The sequence below is a fragment of the Anastrepha obliqua genome, chromosome 2 (genome assembly GCF_027943255.1).
Source record: "Anastrepha obliqua isolate idAnaObli1 chromosome 2, idAnaObli1_1.0, whole genome shotgun sequence".
Classification (NCBI taxonomy): Eukaryota; Metazoa; Arthropoda; class Insecta; order Diptera; family Tephritidae; genus Anastrepha; species Anastrepha obliqua.
The window spans coordinates 106,799,904-106,818,133 of NC_072893.1; the positions used below are offsets into that span (position 1 = coordinate 106,799,904).

At 37.0% G+C, this 18,230-nt stretch overlaps 1 protein-coding gene across 1 annotated transcript in view; it reads left to right on the forward strand.

Annotated features, from left to right (window-relative positions):
• Nucleotides 1–16,454, forward strand: part of LOC129239111 (glutathione hydrolase 1 proenzyme) — a 43,574-nt gene extending 27,120 nt beyond the window's left edge. Inside the window, exons 2-7 of the mRNA XM_054874411.1 lie at nucleotides 4,086–4,238; nucleotides 4,321–4,535; nucleotides 9,365–9,758; nucleotides 9,843–10,280; nucleotides 12,300–12,540; nucleotides 15,468–16,454. Coding sequence (XP_054730386.1) covers nucleotides 4,086–4,238; nucleotides 4,321–4,535; nucleotides 9,365–9,758; nucleotides 9,843–10,280; nucleotides 12,300–12,540; nucleotides 15,468–15,758 — 1,732 coding nt within the window. The 3' untranslated portion in view covers nucleotides 15,759–16,454. The remainder of the gene's footprint in view (nucleotides 1–4,085; nucleotides 4,239–4,320; nucleotides 4,536–9,364; nucleotides 9,759–9,842; nucleotides 10,281–12,299; nucleotides 12,541–15,467) is intronic.
• Nucleotides 16,455–18,230: the final 1,776 nt, after the last annotated feature.

Sequence of the window (18,230 nt, forward strand, 5' to 3'; positions counted from 1 at the left end):
CAAACTTTGCGTTAATGCTTGCTGTAGTACATAGTACATTTTTTGTTTTGCAAGTTAAAAAAATAAGCAAATAAAAAATAAATATTTAATCAATAATTTTCTCTCTTTACTTTTGGTGGAGAAATATTTATGTTGTCCTAGAAATGTTGAACCCACCCTATAGTATGGTAGTTTACCTTTTTGACAGATATTAAATTAAAACTGATTTTCCCATTTTGGAGTTTCACTAGTCAAAATGTCCCACCCCTTAAGAAATGGCAGTCGAAAATATTAATTTTGGGTTGCTTACTTTAATTTCATACTCGAAATGAGTTACGAGTTGTAAACAGGAAACCAAAGCATTCACCTTCATTCACTTATCGGAGGCACAAAATAAACGATTGTTTTTTTATACACAATTCAATGTTCAGATAAAAACACTTGATATCAAATTACACTATTTGGAAAATTAACAGTTAATTGATTTTTTGGTTTCCTTGTAAGATTCGCTCTTTCATATTTTTATCGGAGAACCAGCCCAGTCAGAAATCTCAAAACGCCCTTGTATCGAGTTATAATATTTTAAATAACCAGCTGCTTTTAAAATACTCTGCTGACCTGTCGATTATGTGCTTCCAAAGGCGTATAGTACTTTGACATTTTATGTAGATTTGCGATAGATTTCAAAAGCCTTAAAAGTACTTAAATTTAGAGCACAGCTCTGCTATTTAGAATATAGTAGAGAAATAATCATGCTGATAGATTTGGGAGAGTGCAAAAGAATTTCGTTTCGCTCTTAAATCACTTAATTTTTCTGATTCGATACCTTTCCTACTATTCTCCGTGTAAGCTTATAAACCTACAATCTCTCTCAAAATTGAAGATCTGTCAATTGCTTTTGTTCGTTCTTCACTTTGTCTCTGGGTTGATTGTCCAAACATTCTTAAGCTTAGTGTTTATGGTATATAATATTAACCTTTTATGTGCCTCTTACCAGATTTTTTGTTTGCCTTTTTATTTTTATTGGAAACGTAAATAAATTACAAAAGTTCTTATGGACTAAAAAGTTATGTGGAATAAATCATTTAGACGGAAATACTAAAATAACATCAGGAGTGCCCACACCAATTTCGGTATTTTAGCGGTTTGTTAATTAGCAATTCGGCAGATGTGTTTTGCTGTTGTTGTGATTGACCTCTTTCACTTATTTCTGCTATTTGGAACTGAATTATCTCCATTTCATGCATTGATGGAACATTTCATTCCTTCACTTTTTGATATTTTAAACTTAAATTGACCGTCAAACGCCAATTGTCAAACAGTAGAGAGCTATTTCGCCAACTACCGATCAAATTGTCAATTTTGGTACCGCGGCGCTTTCGTTGGATCTGCAAAAAAAGGTAAAAAAGGAATAATACGAACGAAGAGTTCTGGTTGGAAGAAGGAACTGAATAGACCGTGGAAGTGAGGGGCAATTAGTATCGCCATTTAATACCCAAATATAAAAGACAGCAAGAGGATAGTCCTTCTGTTCTCAGGGAACTTTAGGTTCATGAAAAGGATATAGGATTTACAATTATAGGAAGGGATGGGATCAGAAAATTTAAATGAACTAAGGACATACATACATATGTAAGGCAGATCTTCGAATGCTCTCGATTTTATTAATGGCAAATTTGTGATGAGGTTAGCAGTTGTCTGCGGTGGCTTCAAGGTACATATCGGGTGATTTTTAAAGAGCTTGAGTATACAAATATTGTTGTAATTAGTTTTGTTTTATTGCAATATAATCTGATAGATAATTCTTGGCATTTATTTTTTGAATATGATATGCGGTATATGTACGCTGTGGCTACGAGTTACACGGGCATTTCAATTTTTGACTACTTTTTCCAATAAATCTTAATAATAAATCTAAATGAGCTCAATGAGCAAAAATGCGTCACAAACGATGGTCATTTGGCTTAATTCTTGCACGAATTTTATTTTATAGGCTCGTAAGCCAAGATCTTTACGTAAAATTGGCCATGTAGTCGAGGGACAAAGGCCAACAAGTTAAGAATGACCACGAACTGACATTGCGGCGTCTTCTTTAATACTTCGCTCTATTAACCTTGCGAACAGATTTACTTTTTTCAATGTAAATTTCCACAATTTGGAAGCGTTGTTCTGGCATTAAATGATTCATAATGACTTGCCAAACCTTACTGATTGGAAATGTCAACACAGTTAACCATTATCAGATGTCAAACTACAGTTATTGATATTGACAGTTCTCGTGCAGCTAAAAAACACCCGATATAAGGATCTGATAAGTATTTTTGGGAACTAAAGGGTGTTTTTTTAGAGGTTATGTTTTCAAGATGAAATAAAACGTATATAATTTAATGTTATGGCCAAGAATTTAGCTTTATTATAAAGATAAGGGTTTGCCATTATGTTTTAAAAATGATTTCGGGCAAGTGGCCGCCGCGCCTGGCTCAAATAAATTCCAGCCGAGAGGCCCAATTTTCGACCACTTTTTGCAGCAATTGGGGCCGTATGTCAGCAATAACGCGCCGAATATTCTCTTCCAAGACGTCAACGTCTCGGGCTTATCTGCGTAGACAAGCGACTTCACATAGCCCCACAAGAAATAGTCCAGCGGTGTTATATCGCACGATCTTGGAGGCCACGCCACTGTTCCACGGCGCGAGATAATGCGCTCACCAAAAGTTTCCTTCAATAAATCGATTGTTGCGTTGGCTGTATGGCATGTAGCGCCGTCTTGTTGGAACCAAAGGTCGTCCACATCAACATCGTCCAATTCAGGCACGAAAAAGTCATTAATCATGGCTCTATAGCGCTCTCCATTGACTGTAACATTATGACCGGCTTCATTTTTAAAGAAATATGGACTAATGATTCCCTCTGCCCATAGAGCACACCAAACAGTGACTTTTTGAGGATGTAACGGCGTCTCAGCAATGGCTTGTTGATTATGTTCACTCCAAATGCGACAATTTTGCTTATTGGCATACCCATTCAACCAAAAGTGAGCTTCATCGCTGAACAAAATTTTCTTGTGAAAATCGGGATCGGTGGCCATCTCGTTTTGGGCCCATTCACCGAACGTGCGACGCGCTTGATGGTCGTTCGGCTTCAATTCTTGCACGAGTTGGATTTTGTAAGCCCGCAAACCAAGATCCTTCCGCAAAATCTTCCATAAAATGGATGGGCACATCTCCAATTGCTGCGCGCGATGGCAGATGGACTCATTCGGGTCTTCTTCGATACTCTGCTTCACAGCAGCACTAGCGTCTTCGGTGCGCACTGTACGACGTTTCTGAGGATGCGTATTATACACTAGAGCAAACGTGGTGCGAAACCGATCTATGGTTAATCGAATTAGTGACTCTGATGGACGATTATGTCGACCGAATATTGGACGCAGCACGCGATGCGTCGCGCGAACCGAACCTTTATTTTCGTAATAAATTTGCACGATTTGCAAACGTTGTTCAGGTGTAAGTCTATTCATTATAAAATGGCAAACCAAACTGAGCATAAATCAAGTGACAGCTGTCAACAAGACCATCTACGAAAAAAGTAGTGCCAACTTGAAAACCTAACCTCTAAAAAAAACACGCTGTATTTCGGCGCAGAAAACGTATAGTCGCGTGCGCTTGAGATTCGAAAAGGTTGATGTGATTATTATAGGTATAGCGAAAAATATGAATCAAATATAATACCTAGTCCTTTAATTTCATCAATCTTCTGAAGAACAGTATCGGAGACGCTATAGGACGCGTAATATTTTGGTGCTTTTGGAAAATGTTCGAGTTTCTCGCGCACTAGTTGAATTTAATACCATTTCAATGGGATTAGATATAGATGGACGTTACTGGAACGTTAATTTTCATAGTATTTTATCTCTTCCCTTTCCATCGTACATATTTGTTTGTTAAGTGCTTACCTTCGCACACTTTCTCCGCAAAAATTGCTTTCTCTGTAAGACTCTAATGTCATAGACTGTATAAATTGTATTGAATTGAACATTGAAACCCTGTTATAATCTTTATAAATACACATTACAAATAAAAAAATTGTTTCTTCCAACATTGCAGAATAGTTTTAAACAAAAAAGTATTAATATGGGCTGTGATAGCTGCATTGGTGGTAATAGGCATCACCCTTGGATTAGTATTTGGCTTGAAGAGCGAAAGCAGCATCACTGCCGCCGTGGTATCCAATGGAATCGGTTGTGCCGATATAGGCAGGTATGTTACACTGCGTTTACATTGCTATTATTCTTACAATGAACCCTTGGCATTTAATAATTTTGCAATAAATTCATTGCAGCCAAATGTTGGATGACGGCGGCTCAGCGGTGGATGCTGCCATTGCTACACTGCTTTGTGAAGGTGTCCTTCTACCACAAAGTATGGGACTTGGCGGAGGCTTTTTTGCAACCATCTATACCAAATCTACGCGTAAAGTTGAGACTTTGGTAGCACGTGAAACGGCACCTGCCGCAGCGCACAAGAACATGTTTGTGGGTGAATCAAATGTTTCAGGTTAGTACAACAACAACTTTTTCTATTTTATTGCCTGTGGATTTCGTGCGGCGTTCGACGTTGAAAAAGCTACGTTAGAAATATTTATAGACTTGCAAAAGATAAAACATTGGTCGGCTCTTTATGCAGACTCATTAACTTTTATACGCATATGGGCACACGTACGAGATATCTCAAGTGGATGAATTGCGTTTCATGTTTTGACGAAAAGTTCACAAATGATTAAATACTCCTACCTAAATTATTTCCTTATCTAAATCGCTCTTAATAGACATATTTAACTTTGGTTTATAGCTGCCAGTTTCTGTTCGCTTATCTGTGTATATTTTAATGATTATTATCGTTATTAAACCCATAAATCGATAAGTCGCCAAAGTATTTATGGGAAAGTCCATTCATTAGTTGATCTGGTCTTAATGACTTCCACAACTAATTAAATGGTATAATGACTTTTTAAGTTCTTAAGAATCTATAAAAGAAGAAAGCGGAAAGATCAGCAAACAAAGTAACAAATTTTCAATATGCCGCGCTGCTGTTATTTGTGAACACAGGTGTACTGGGTATGACGTCGAACACTTGTGCGTTATAACTATTGGAATACAATTTTTTTTATTTAAGAAAAATTTGACTACACCTATTTTAACTCCAAATATAAACATTGGCTTATTTACAATGTTCGTAGGCCTGAAAGTAGGAAGAGCAGCGAACTTTGCATTTCCTATCAAGTGCAATTTTATTTGTTTTTAATAAAACAGGTCACAGTGAACTTAAGGGGGGTGCCTGGTTTATGAGGTCTAAAAATTGCATCTCTTTGCGATTTTTTTTTTAAGGAAAAAATTAATTTAGCACTGCAAAGTTTTTTTTATCTTTTAATGAACATTTAAAAAGTATAAAAAATTTTTGTACTGGTTAAAATAAGTTGAAAAAAATGTTTAACATAGAAATTAGTAGAGCGCTGCAACGCTGGAGTTTCCAACTGGCGTAAAAGATTCAGCTCGTAATTATTATCTAAAGCAAAAAATTCAAATGTATTTCTAATTATCATGATTTTTTATCCTAGATGAACTAAGAAAACTGAGAGAAATTCCAAAATTTCAACTTTTTGGAGGTTTTAAAGAAAAAAATGCCTTTCTATAAAAAAAAATTCACTTCAACTTAGTATAAAAATCTTGAAAATTTTTTTTTTATCTATTTTGTTAGTTCAAATAGAAGAGAATTTAATACTGAAAGGAACAATCATTTCAAAAGGTTCATTAGTTTTTTTCATTCACGTACGCCAATTCAAAGAAATAATAAAAATGAAAAGTCGAGAAAAGAAGATAAAGTTTGTACTATAGCTGTCCGGTCACAGCGAAACTACCTAACGCTCGCCTACCTACCTTTGGCTCTGTATCTACGGAAATATTGAGAATTAGGCTTTGTAACTTTGTGTGAATATTCTGAAATATATTAGGAATCGCTTAAAACGAAAAAAAAATAATTGATTTTTTTGACCTTATAAACCAGGCTCCCCCTTAAACCTAATTTAAACCAGCTTTAAATGTGAAGTTTACTGGACTAAAAGAGCTGTGAATTTTTTGTAAATAAATATTTTTAATTAGTTAATACAAAAGAAGTAGAAAATAATAAATTTCAGACGACAATTGTTGATAGAATTATTGAAAAAGTAGTTTACATTTAATTTAAATTGGAATTTTTAGCTGATTTTATCTTTTTGGTTACAATTTTTGCAACAATTTTGTTAGTCGAAGTTGTAGATAATTTTAGTTCGGGGAAAAAGAAATACATCATTTTCTTGATAGATGGCTGTAGTGATCGATAACTCGTAAAGTATCGACCAGATAATTTAAAGTTTATGCTCATTGTCAAGGTGACCTTTCACACTAAAACAATTTTTTCTCGCTGTTCCTGTGTGTTCTATTCAGTTGTGAGTTGCTAGGTAACATTATGCTTCTCACTCAAGGTGGAAAGGCTATTCCTACTTTGTTCCACCACTTTACCTTTAAAAGAGAAATTTGCGATTAGTAGCCTACAAGCTTCGCCAGTACTTCCGCCTAAAAGACACTGAAGGCATTGGGGACTTTTAAGTTTTAAGTCTATGAGAATATATACCAGCTCCAACACCACAATCCATTTTACTGTTATCTGTATAGACTGTAGTGTCGAAGTTGTTTAGTGGGAACCCCTTATTTGATTCCTCCTTAGTGTGGAAAGAGAGTGGTAAAATTCCTATTGAATCTTACCAACGGGACGATGCAGTCAGTCCTCACCGAGATTAACTGAGTTTGTCACAATAATAGACTGGCATGACCATAAGTTTTTTTCTTTCCAGCGACCCGCTTCATTTAACCTAAATGCACTCATGGTTGTCGTCTTTATATGTAGGTCTATTGGAATAACGTGTGGCACCGCATTGAGAGCCTCCCTAGGACATGATCTGATTGCACAGACCGTTATTGCACAGGCTGATCATTGTATTCTGCTGAGTAATTTGGTATAAGAATCTCTGCCTAGAGCTTTCTATCAAATTACCGAACCATACGACAAAATTGGTCGTATAACCGCCTTATATAACCATAATGTACTAATGTGAGCAAAAAGTAAGGTGAATTTATTTGTCAAACTTCGCGGGATTAAAATTTCGCTCTAGTTATTTTTTTCATGAGTTGGCAGCACTGTTAATAACATCTGGGCCAACTTTCATGTGAATGTCATTATCAGTAATATATTTACGCTTGTGTTTACCAAACGACCAAGAGTGCATTTTTCGATTTTTACAATGTCTGATTTGATTGAGCAGAGAAGTGCCATCAAATTTTGTTTGCGGAATGAAATTTCGGTTGCGAAAACGTTTAGCATGTTGCAGAAGGCATTTGGTGATTCGACCATGTCGCAGAAAAATGTTTATAAGTGGTACAAAGACTTCAAAGAGGGTCGAGAACGTGTTGATGACTTGGAGCGCTCCGACCGGTCGACCATCGACGTCAACAGATGACCAACACGTCAATAAAGTGAAGGAGTTAGTGCTCAAAAATCGTCGGTTGACTGTTAAAGACCTTACTGATATGATCGGAATATCAGAAGGATCTGTGAAAACCATTTTGAAAGACCATTTGGGCCTACGAAAAGTCAAATGTCGTTTGGTACCGAAAACTCTCGATTTCTTGGAAAAAAGTAGTCGCGTTGATGTGTGTGAAACAATGCTTTCAGACTATCAGGACAAGGTCAAATGCATCATTACGGGAGATGAGACTTGGATTTATGCTTACGATCCTGAAACAACCGACCAATCAAGCGAATATCGTGCTAAAGACGAGGCCAGACCGAAAAGAGCACGTCAAAGTCATTCAAAAATAAAGGTGATGACAGTTTTTTTCGATTTTCGTGGTGTGGTGCATTATGAATTCCTTCCACCTGGCCAAACTGTTAATAAGGAATATTATTTGAGCGTTATGCGTCGTTTACGTGAAACAATTCGTCTAAAAAGGCCAGAATTATGGGCCAACAACTCTTGGTTTTTGCATCACTATAATGCACCGTCTCACACTGCACTCGTTCTTCGTGACCATTTCGCCAAAAACTCCACGCATATCGTTCCGCAACCACCGTATTCGCCTGATTTGCCTCCGTGTGATTCTGGCTATTCCCAAAACTCAAGAGACCACTCCGGGGAACGCGTTTCGAGTCGATTGAGGAGATAAAAGCTGAATCGAAGAAGGTGCTGATGGCTATACCGGAAATGGACTATTTGGCATGTTTCGGGGATTGGAAAAATCGTTGGCATAAGTGTATTTCATCGAGAGGGGATTATTTTGAAGGGGATGAAATTGATTTACAAGAATAAATAAAGATTTTTCATTTTACAACCAAATTCACCTTATTTTTTACCCACAGTAGTATGCTTAGTTTGAAGACCCCCAGTTTACACGAGGGATACAAACAAATTTTAGCTTAAACAATTTTGCTTTGGTATTAGTTTGCAATTATTTTCCTTTCCTTTGGAATAAAATTAATACTACTTTGTCCTGCTACATATAAGTTCTGTTACAAGTTAAATCTGCTATAGATATGAAATTGTAGTATTTTTTTTAAGGAAATTAGTTTTATTTAATCATGTAGATATAAAAAAAAATATATTTTCATTCGAAATGGCCACCAAGTCTTCAAATTATTAGGCCATTCAGCTGTTGCAGCACTCACGGTTTCCATGGAGATTGACGTGGCTGCTCGAACCAAAGATTGTTTGAGACTCTCCAAATTTCTGTGAGGAGTTTTCGTCATTTTGCTTATCAAAAATTTCTACAACAGTGAACAGAATATTTTCATGGCTGCTTGCATCTGTCGAGCCTAATACAATATTTTTCAAGCGCGTTGTCACTCTTTTCCCTGTGCAACTTCAGACGTTTGGGGAAAACGATGTATCGTGCGATAAGAAACCATTCTCGAAATATTAAGTTTTTTCAGCATTTTGCAAATCTCACTTGCACTTTTGCCACACTTTTGTAATGCAATCACAGCAGTGCGATTTTCCATAGCTCCCCACTTCATTGTTATCAAGCGAAATTTGCACGAAACTGAGCATAATTTATTATATAAGTCGACAATGCATACGAACAAAAGCAAAAATAGCGAAACTTTTTTCTGCGAATTTGTTCCCGCCGTATGCATTGTAAAATTTGTCACAGGATTTATGGCATGACTAAGTATATAAAAAAGTACCACAAAAGAAGAAATATTGCAGGCTTGAATTTTAGCTTAACATATTTGACTTTTATTGAAGCTTATTGTTCTGATTATCAAACGAAACTTATTTATTTTTCTGTTCAAAGGCGCCCGATCTGGAGCTGTACCTGGAGAAATACTTGGTTATTGGGAAATGCATCAAAAATATGGACGCCTTCCTTGGAAATATCTTTTTCAGCCAACCATAAAATTATGCCAAGAAGGCCATTGGGTTTCTAAATATCTTGCTGCGGCGCTCAAATCCAAAGAGGACGATATCCGTAGCGAGCCAACGATGGCAGAGATATTTGTGAAAGAAGATGGTACAATCTATGTTGAAGGTGAATACCTGAAGCGTCCCCAATTGGCGATTACGCTAGAAAAAATTGCGGAAAATGGCGCTGGAGAGTTGTATGATGGCGGAGAAATCGGCAAAATGTTTGTAGAAGATATTAAAGACTTGGGTGGGATTATTACTGAAGAAGATTTGAAAAATTACACGTACGTAAATACATTCAAATATGCTGTTACAAAATAATGAAAAAATTAACACTTAAAAAAATGTATATCCTTTTTTCTACGCAGGGTTCGTTGGGATAACAATAGCCACATTGTAGCGAATATAACTGGTGGCTACACGCTCTACACAACTCCTCTACCATCCAGTGGAGCTGTACTGGCCTTTATGTTTAACGTTTTGACCGGCCTATATACCAACAGCACGGAGACATACTGGCAACGGGTAATTGAAACATTCAAGCACGCCTATGGGCAACGCACTAACCTAGGCGATATGGAAATGGAGCCTGATCTTAAAGAGTCTATAGCGGAAACTTTAAACAACTTGATAAGCCAAGAATTTGCTGATCACGTGCGCACATTAATCTATGACAATAGGACTTTTAGTAATTATGATTACTATGGAGCCAACTTCACAACTGTTGAGGATCACGGAACAGCCAACATGGCGGTATTGGCAGCGAATGGTGATGCTGTGACTGTTACCAGTACAATAAACAATTAGTAAGTTTAATCAAATGTAGGCAAGTTGTGCTTAATTTTAAAAAAATTACGGCATCTTGCCGATGTATCTATATTGGGTACTAAAAAGTACTCAAATGTACTCAGTACCAGACTTCAATTTGAAATTTGAAATTGTTCTCAGTATGAATTCAGTGTCACACTCTGTATAAGCATTATACTCGTCCTCAGTATTGAATTACAGTGCTCAAAAGAAGTCAGTACTAAAAGTACATGAATATTAAGGCGAGATGAGAATATTTACTCTGGTACTCAGTAATATTCAATTGATTGCTTTTCAAGCTGTTTTCTTTCCAAACTGAGGGCCTCAAGATCATCATCATCATTGTTGGTTGGCTAGCTCTAGTCGGGTGTTCGCCTGCTGCAACATATGCCTCCAATTATCCTTCATTCCCGAAATCCCAAAAAATCTGCGTATTAATCTACACCGTCAGTACAACTGAACGGTGGGCGGCTCCTTCTTCTCTGACTGGGACATTTTCCACAAAGTAATTGATGAGGTGGGTAATCGAGATTAGGTAATATGTGACCTGCCCATCTCAGTCTCCTGATTATTGTTTTGTTTATTACTGACTGGTGCACGTACACTTTTTCGAGTCCATGATTGTAGCGCTTCCGCCATTCGCCTTTATCACATAAAGCACCAAAGATTTTTCGCAGAGCTCTCCTCCCAAAGATCAGCAGCTTCTGTTTATCCGCATATCTAAGTGATCAAATTTCACTACCGCATATTAAATGTGGGTACAATAATTGAGAATCTCGGTGAAATATCAAAAAATTAAGAAAAAGTTTTTTCTAATAGCGGTCGCCCCTCGGCAGGCAATGGCAAACCTCCGAGTGTATTTCTGCCATGAAAAAGGTTCTCATAAAAAAAAAAATGCTGTTCGGAGTCGTCTTGAAACTGTAGGCCCCTCCATTTGTGAAACAACATCAATACGCACACCACAAATAGGAGGAGGAGCTCGGCCAAACACCCAAAGAGGGTGTACGCACAAATTATATATATATATATATTAGGGCGGGTCGATTTAAAAATCGCTTATTGCTCTGTGAAAATCGTATTCTAGGGATCAAAATAAGAAACTTTGCCGAAGGAACCATACCTCTAAAACGAATTCTGATGTCCCCCAATTTGGGTCGAACGAAAAATCCCACTTTGACCCATTTAGAGTGCTCCAATCGAGTCCAAATGTATGACCGACCCCACTAACTTTAGACGGCCGATCCACCCATGCCAGTAGCACACCCGCTGGAACTCCCCTGGGGGTTCCCCATACAATCATTTCAAAATATCACCATTTTTGGCCTTTACATGAGAAAAGAAACTAAAAAGTTCGACCCAAATTGGGGGACATCAGAATTCGTTTTAGAGGTATAGTTCCTTCGGCAAAGTTTCTTATTTTGATCCCTAGAATATGATTTTCACAGAGCAATGGGCGATTTTTTTGCCTCCCCACAAATCGACCCGGCCTAATATATATATATACAATATATATATAATAATTGGGAGATGCAGCGAAATCTTCGTTATCTTCACAACGAGAAATAGCAGTGGTTTGCCATAAAGGTTCTGTGACCAGTTGAGTGCTGCAGAAATTTTGTTGTAATCATTAGTGGCACCTCCTAGTTTTTCCGCTACTCACCGTTTTTGAGTATTTTATCCACATTGGGTCTGACAGAGTTCGATGAAGTTGAAAAAAGCGCTTTAGTTTTGGCTTCATTTATTTCTATGCCCATATTTTTTGCTGCTCTTTCTATTCTATACTTTGAAAAGCTTCTTTCAAAGTAGGTAATGAGAAAGTAATAATGCCTATGTCGTCCACGTAAGCCAGCAAGTGAACCGATTTAGATAAAATGGTTGAAGATCAACGCATTTTAAAAAATGAAGTACTGCCTGATTGAAAATAACGTACCCCATACTTTTAAAAGTACTCCGTTCCCATCACTATCTGTAAAATGATGTTTGAGTGTTATAAATTATTTTATTATTTTTTTTCACAGTTTTGGTTCTAAAGTTCGATCCCGACGCACTGGTATTATTCTCAACGACGAAATGGACGACTTTTCGACTCCAGGTATTGTGAATAGCTTCGGCATACCCGCCTCACCGGCTAATTACATACAACCCGGAAAAAGACCCATGTCGTCCATGTGCCCCACCATTGTAATCGATGATGATGGCAACGTGAAAATGCTTGTGGGCGCTGCTGGCGGTAGCAAGATCACCACTGCGGTTGCAATGGTATGTATTCAATTTATTTATTTATTTATTAATCATATTATTTATTTATGTATATATTAATTTCTTCAGTTTAAGGGTAGTTTCTTACAGATTTACAGATTAATTCACTTAACTAATACTAATAAAGTTGAGTAGTTATTGCATAATTGAGCAATCGCACCGAGATGCATTAAATGTACTCGTACAATATTTTTTGTAAGGTTCGATTGAGCAACCAAGCGGTGACTTTCTAGATTATGGGGAGAAAACTGATTCTGAAACAGGCCAGATAGCTCATTACAGTTGTTATTTCCAGTGATCCAAAGAATATTGAGCGAGTACAAAGATTATTGAGGAATGAATTCTACTATCGGTTAGGGATTGCAGTCCAAGTTATTTGCGCCGGCCAATTTTTTTTTTCGCACGCTGAGTTTCAAATCTCTGGACAACAGACGCCAAATGATGGAAACAGTGGTTTTCTGGCAGGCAATGGCAAATCTCCAAGTGCATTTCTGCTCCTCATAAAAAACCATCTGCCGTTCGGTTGCGGTGCAAAACTGTAAACGTCCCTCCATTTGTTGAAAAACATCAAGACGCACAACGCAAATAAGATGAGGGTCTCGGCTAAAATTCCAACAAAGGGTGTGCGCCCTAATTATATATAACCATTATAGTAAGACCGCGATCAGATAGGGAGACTTCAAAATCTGAGGGTCATTAAAATCCTTAGAGAAAGAAATTTGGCTTTCTAGTAAAAGTCATAATAGAACTTATTTTCACGTTATTTACATAGATGGTTCATAGACAAGCATTGCTCAAATGCATGCAGAATAGGCTGCATGTAGGTTTCGACCTCGGACAATTGGCAAACCTAAAATGGGTCGGTAAATCCGTAACAAAAATAGTGAAAAGCAATAGAGCTCAATAATTGCTATTTTTACAAATAGCTGTAATTCTCCCAGAAAACTAGCAAAGAACAACGCGAGTTTTCCCATATATCCCATAATGCAACGACTGAAGCAAAAGTATTGAATAATCGATTTTATCGAAAGGCTTTCGATAAATCTGCGTAAATTACATCCAGTTGAGCGTAATTATTGAAGGCATTAATTATTTGGTTGGTGACTAAGATGACGTTAGAGCAGATCGAGCAGGGAACGAATGTCCGCAGCTACTACAAAATATTAATTTGAAACTCTGCTTTATGATAGGTTTATAGTTACCGGACGGCTCTTTGCTCCTTAACGGAATTATAGGAATATATATATAATATATTAGGCCGGGTCGATTTGTGGGGAGGCAAAAAAAATCCCCCATTGCTCTGTGAAAATCATATTCTAGGGATCAAAATAAGCAACTTTGCCGAAGGAACCATACCTCTAAAACGAATTCTGATGTCCCCTAATTTGGGTCGAACTTTCTAGCTTCTTTTCTCATGTAAAGGCCAAAAATGGTGATATTTTGAATTCATTGTATGGGGAACCCCCCAGGGGAGTTCCAGGGGGTGTGCCACTGGCATGGGTGGATCGACCGTCCAAAGTTAGTGGGGGGTCGGTCATACATTTGGACTCGATTGGAGCACTCTAAATGGGTCAAAGTGGGATTTTTTGTTCGACCCAAATTGGGGGACATCAGAATTAATTTTAGAGGTATGGTTCCTTCGGCAAAGTTTCTTATTTAGATCCCTAGAATACGATTTTCACAGAACAATGAGCGATTTTTTAATCGACCCGCCCTAATATACATGTACCTAAATAGATAGTTACAGGCATCGTTGCGATCCCCTTATTTAAACAGAGGTTCAATCATGCATAGTTTCCATGAATTGTTAAAAACAATGGGATCTAAATATTTCTTGAACAGCGAAGATAAAGTGTGAACAATGATATCAACACAGATTTTAAATAAATTGTGAAGAAAATCCCCTTTTATTCTGTTTTGAAATTGATCTTTAGTTTCGACATTGCTTGCATCTCATTTTTTACCCAAATGCTGATGGAAGTTATGGTTTTTACTGGCAGTAGTGGAGGATGAGCTGTACATGGACATGACCTTGTCGTCCGAATGGATACAAACGCACCAGCTTTAAAAGTATTCGATACGATGTTCGAAGCTGGTAGCAGAGGAAAAGGAACTCCTCCACTGCACTGGCTTCACTAGGAATTTTTAATTGGCTTCGATTAGCTTGTGAAAGAAACTTGGCCGTTATTGCATCAATAAAGAAGAAAAAGTGAGCGATTAAGAAATGATTTAGTATAGTATTCTTTTTACAGCTTTTGAAAAAAATTTACTAACAACTCTCGTGAGTTTTCAATGGTTTCAGAAATTTGGGTATTTGGCCGAGGTCCTATTCTTATTTGTATGTGCGCTTTGATGTTTCTCCTAAATGGAGATACCTACCGTTTATGCCGCCTTTGAGCGGCAGATGGCTTTTTATGAGAAGCTTGCCTGCCCAGGTGTGTCAGAAATATTTCTCCCATATTCTAAGCTGGTTGGAAAACCAGTAGCTTTCCATAATGATAAAAACTTGAGTGATTCGATTTAAGGCTTGTTTCAACAGAAAACAAGTACGACTTTGATAAAAGGGGGAAGAGTGAATTGTTTTCTTAACTTGAGCAAATATCAGTGATCATTTTACAACTTTTTTGATTTAATCTTTTTAAAAGCTTTGCACTTCGCATTCTTTAAATTTGATAATTTTGAATCAAGTCTTGGATATTTGTAGGCGTATAACTGATAGTTTTAGAGAGACCTATTTTGTTATTACGAGTGAAAGTTTCTTATGCCAAATATCTTGACAAATTGTGGGGTCATCTGAAGAATTCAATACATATTATTCGGCATGCGACCATATCCAAGCCGTCAGTCGGTTGTAGAGAAGAGAAATGCTTAGACATAGAATATTAGATATTGAAATAAATAACAATGACTATTTTTTTAATTCCCAGGCGATCATCAAATACCTTGTTCTCAATGAGTCTCTAAGTGAATCTATTAACGGTGGAAGACTACACCATCAGTTGGCTCCAATGCAAATAGACATTGAGCCCGCAGTCTCAACATCAATACGAGAGTATCTCAGTAAAGTGGGTCATATACTAAATGAGTTAGAGGAAGGATCTGGATTTGCCGCTGTCACTGCAATCGGTGTGCGCGACGGTGTTCCAGAGCCATTTTTTGATCGACGACGTGTAGGAAGTGTTTCTACATTAACTCTGCGAAATAAAATGATTCATTAATTTAAGGACCTACTTATACTTACATATATACATTAAATTTTAGAGTATAGAGCATAGAGAAGAGTCACGAGACTTTGCTATTATTCTGTAAGAATTCTTCCAAACACATTAAGGTAGCTATCGTAACTTAAGTATTTATTTGTGATAATAGATTTGGCGATGCAGAATATCGATTATTTGAAACGCATGTAAGCTAGAACTCAAGGAAAATGTCACAAGTGAGCAAACCTGTAATAATTGAATTATGCCAGTAGGGTTTTAAATGTAAGAAAAATTAGTTTGACATATATTTACATCCTTGACAGGTGCCTGGGTCATATCTCCCCTGCATTTTTTGTGGTGATTATTGATTTTTTCTAGATTTTGGTGATTACGCTAATTACTGTAAATATTGTTTTTATAGGTTTAATAGGTTTAACACATTGTTTTTAATAAAACCCGAAAAGAAAAAAAAGAGAAAATGAAATACCCAATATTTAGGTCTTTTCAATAAATCATTTGAGACTTGCAACTTTCGTTGAGCTTGATTTTAACTACGAGTAAAACCGAATTTATTTACCAAATTTTATTATAAAAATTTGCACAATGCGCACATTGAAAGAAAAAATATATGCCCCCTTCTATTTATTTGTTCAAGAAATTTTTATCGCTAATATGTACATATACTACTGTGGGCAAAAAGTAAGGTGAATTTGGTTGTAAAATGAAAAATCTTTATTTATTCAATTTCATCCCCTTCAAAATAATCCCCTCTCGATGAAATACACTTATGCCAACGATTTTTCCAATCCCCGAAACATGCCAAATAGTCCATTTCCGGTATAGCCATCAGCACCTTCTTTGATTCAGCTTTTATCTCCCCAATCGACTCGAAACGCGTTCCCCGGAGTGGTCTCTTGAGTTTTGGGAATAGCCAGAAGTCACACGGAGCCAAATCAGGCGAATACGGTGGTTTCGGAACGATATGCGTGGAATTTTTGGCGAAATGGTCATGAAGAACGAGTGCAGTGTGAGATGGTGCATTATCGTGATGCAAAAACCAAGAGTTGTTGGCCCATAATTCTGGTCTTTTTGAGGCAAATTGCTTCACGTAAACGACGCATAACGCTCAAATAATATTCCTTATTAACAGTTTGGCCAGGTGGAAGGAATTCATAGTGCACCACACCACGATAGTGCACCACACCACGAAAATCGAAAAAAACTGTCATCATGACCTTTATTTTTGAACGACTTTGACGTACTCTTTTCGGTCTGGCCTCGCCTTTAGCACGACATTCGCTTGATTGGTCAGTTGTTTCAGGGTCGTAAGCATAAATCCAAGTCTCATCTCCCGTAATGATGCATTTGAACTTATCCTGATAGTCTGAAAGCATTGTTTCACACACATCAACGCGACGACTTTTTTCCAAGACATTGAGAGTTTTCGGTACCAAACGAGATTTGACTTTTCGTAGGCCCAAATGGTCTTTCAAAATGGTTTCCACAGATCCTTCTGATATTCCGATCATATCAGTAAGGTCTTTAACAGTCAACCGACGATTTTTGAGCACTAACTCCTTCACTTTATTGACGTGTTGGTCATCTGTTGACGTCGATGGTCGTCCGGAGCGCTCCAAGTCATCAACACGTTCTCGACCCTCTTTGAAGTCTTTGTACCACTCATAAACATTTTTCTGCGACATGGTCGAATCACCAAATGCCTTCTGCAACATGCTAAACGTTTCCGCAGCCTAAATTTCATTCCGCAAACAAAATTTGATGACACTTCTCTGCTCAATCAAATCAGACATTGTAATCGAAAAATGCACTCTTAGTCGTTTGGTAAACACAAGCGTAAATATATTACTGATAATGACATTCACATGAAAGTTGGCCCAGATGTTATTAACAGTGCTGCCAACTCATGAAAAAAATAACTAGAGCGAAATTTTAATCCCGCGAAGTTTGACAAATAAATTCACCTTACTTTTTGCCCACAGTCGTATATGTTTATTAGGGTGCCTAACTCTCGACAAAAAAAAAACCAAAAAAAATGGGTATTGCTTTTCTATCGGAATTATAAAATTGATCAAATTTCCAGACTTCTGCTAAAATATTTCCGCTAGCGTTTTTGGCTAGGCACCCTAGTGTAATTATATGGACATGAACATAAAAATATTTTTGGATGACTATCATTCAAAAACAACTAAAAACGATTTTTAGCACCGTTGGAAAGCCTATGGATTGTAGATGGCTTGTATGTATGATAAAACTCATTTTAGCAAGATGTTGCCATCTGTTTGTATTAAAAAAAGTTGTATATTAAGAAATAGGCATAAATACTAAAACTTGGGTATCAGGGTTAGCATTTTTAAGAAAATAGATTGAAAACAAATTTTTTATCGCGTTGTCACCTAATTTTTTGTTGCAAAAAGTTAATTATGATAAATTTCACTTGAAAATTAAAATACATGTATTAAATGTCAAATA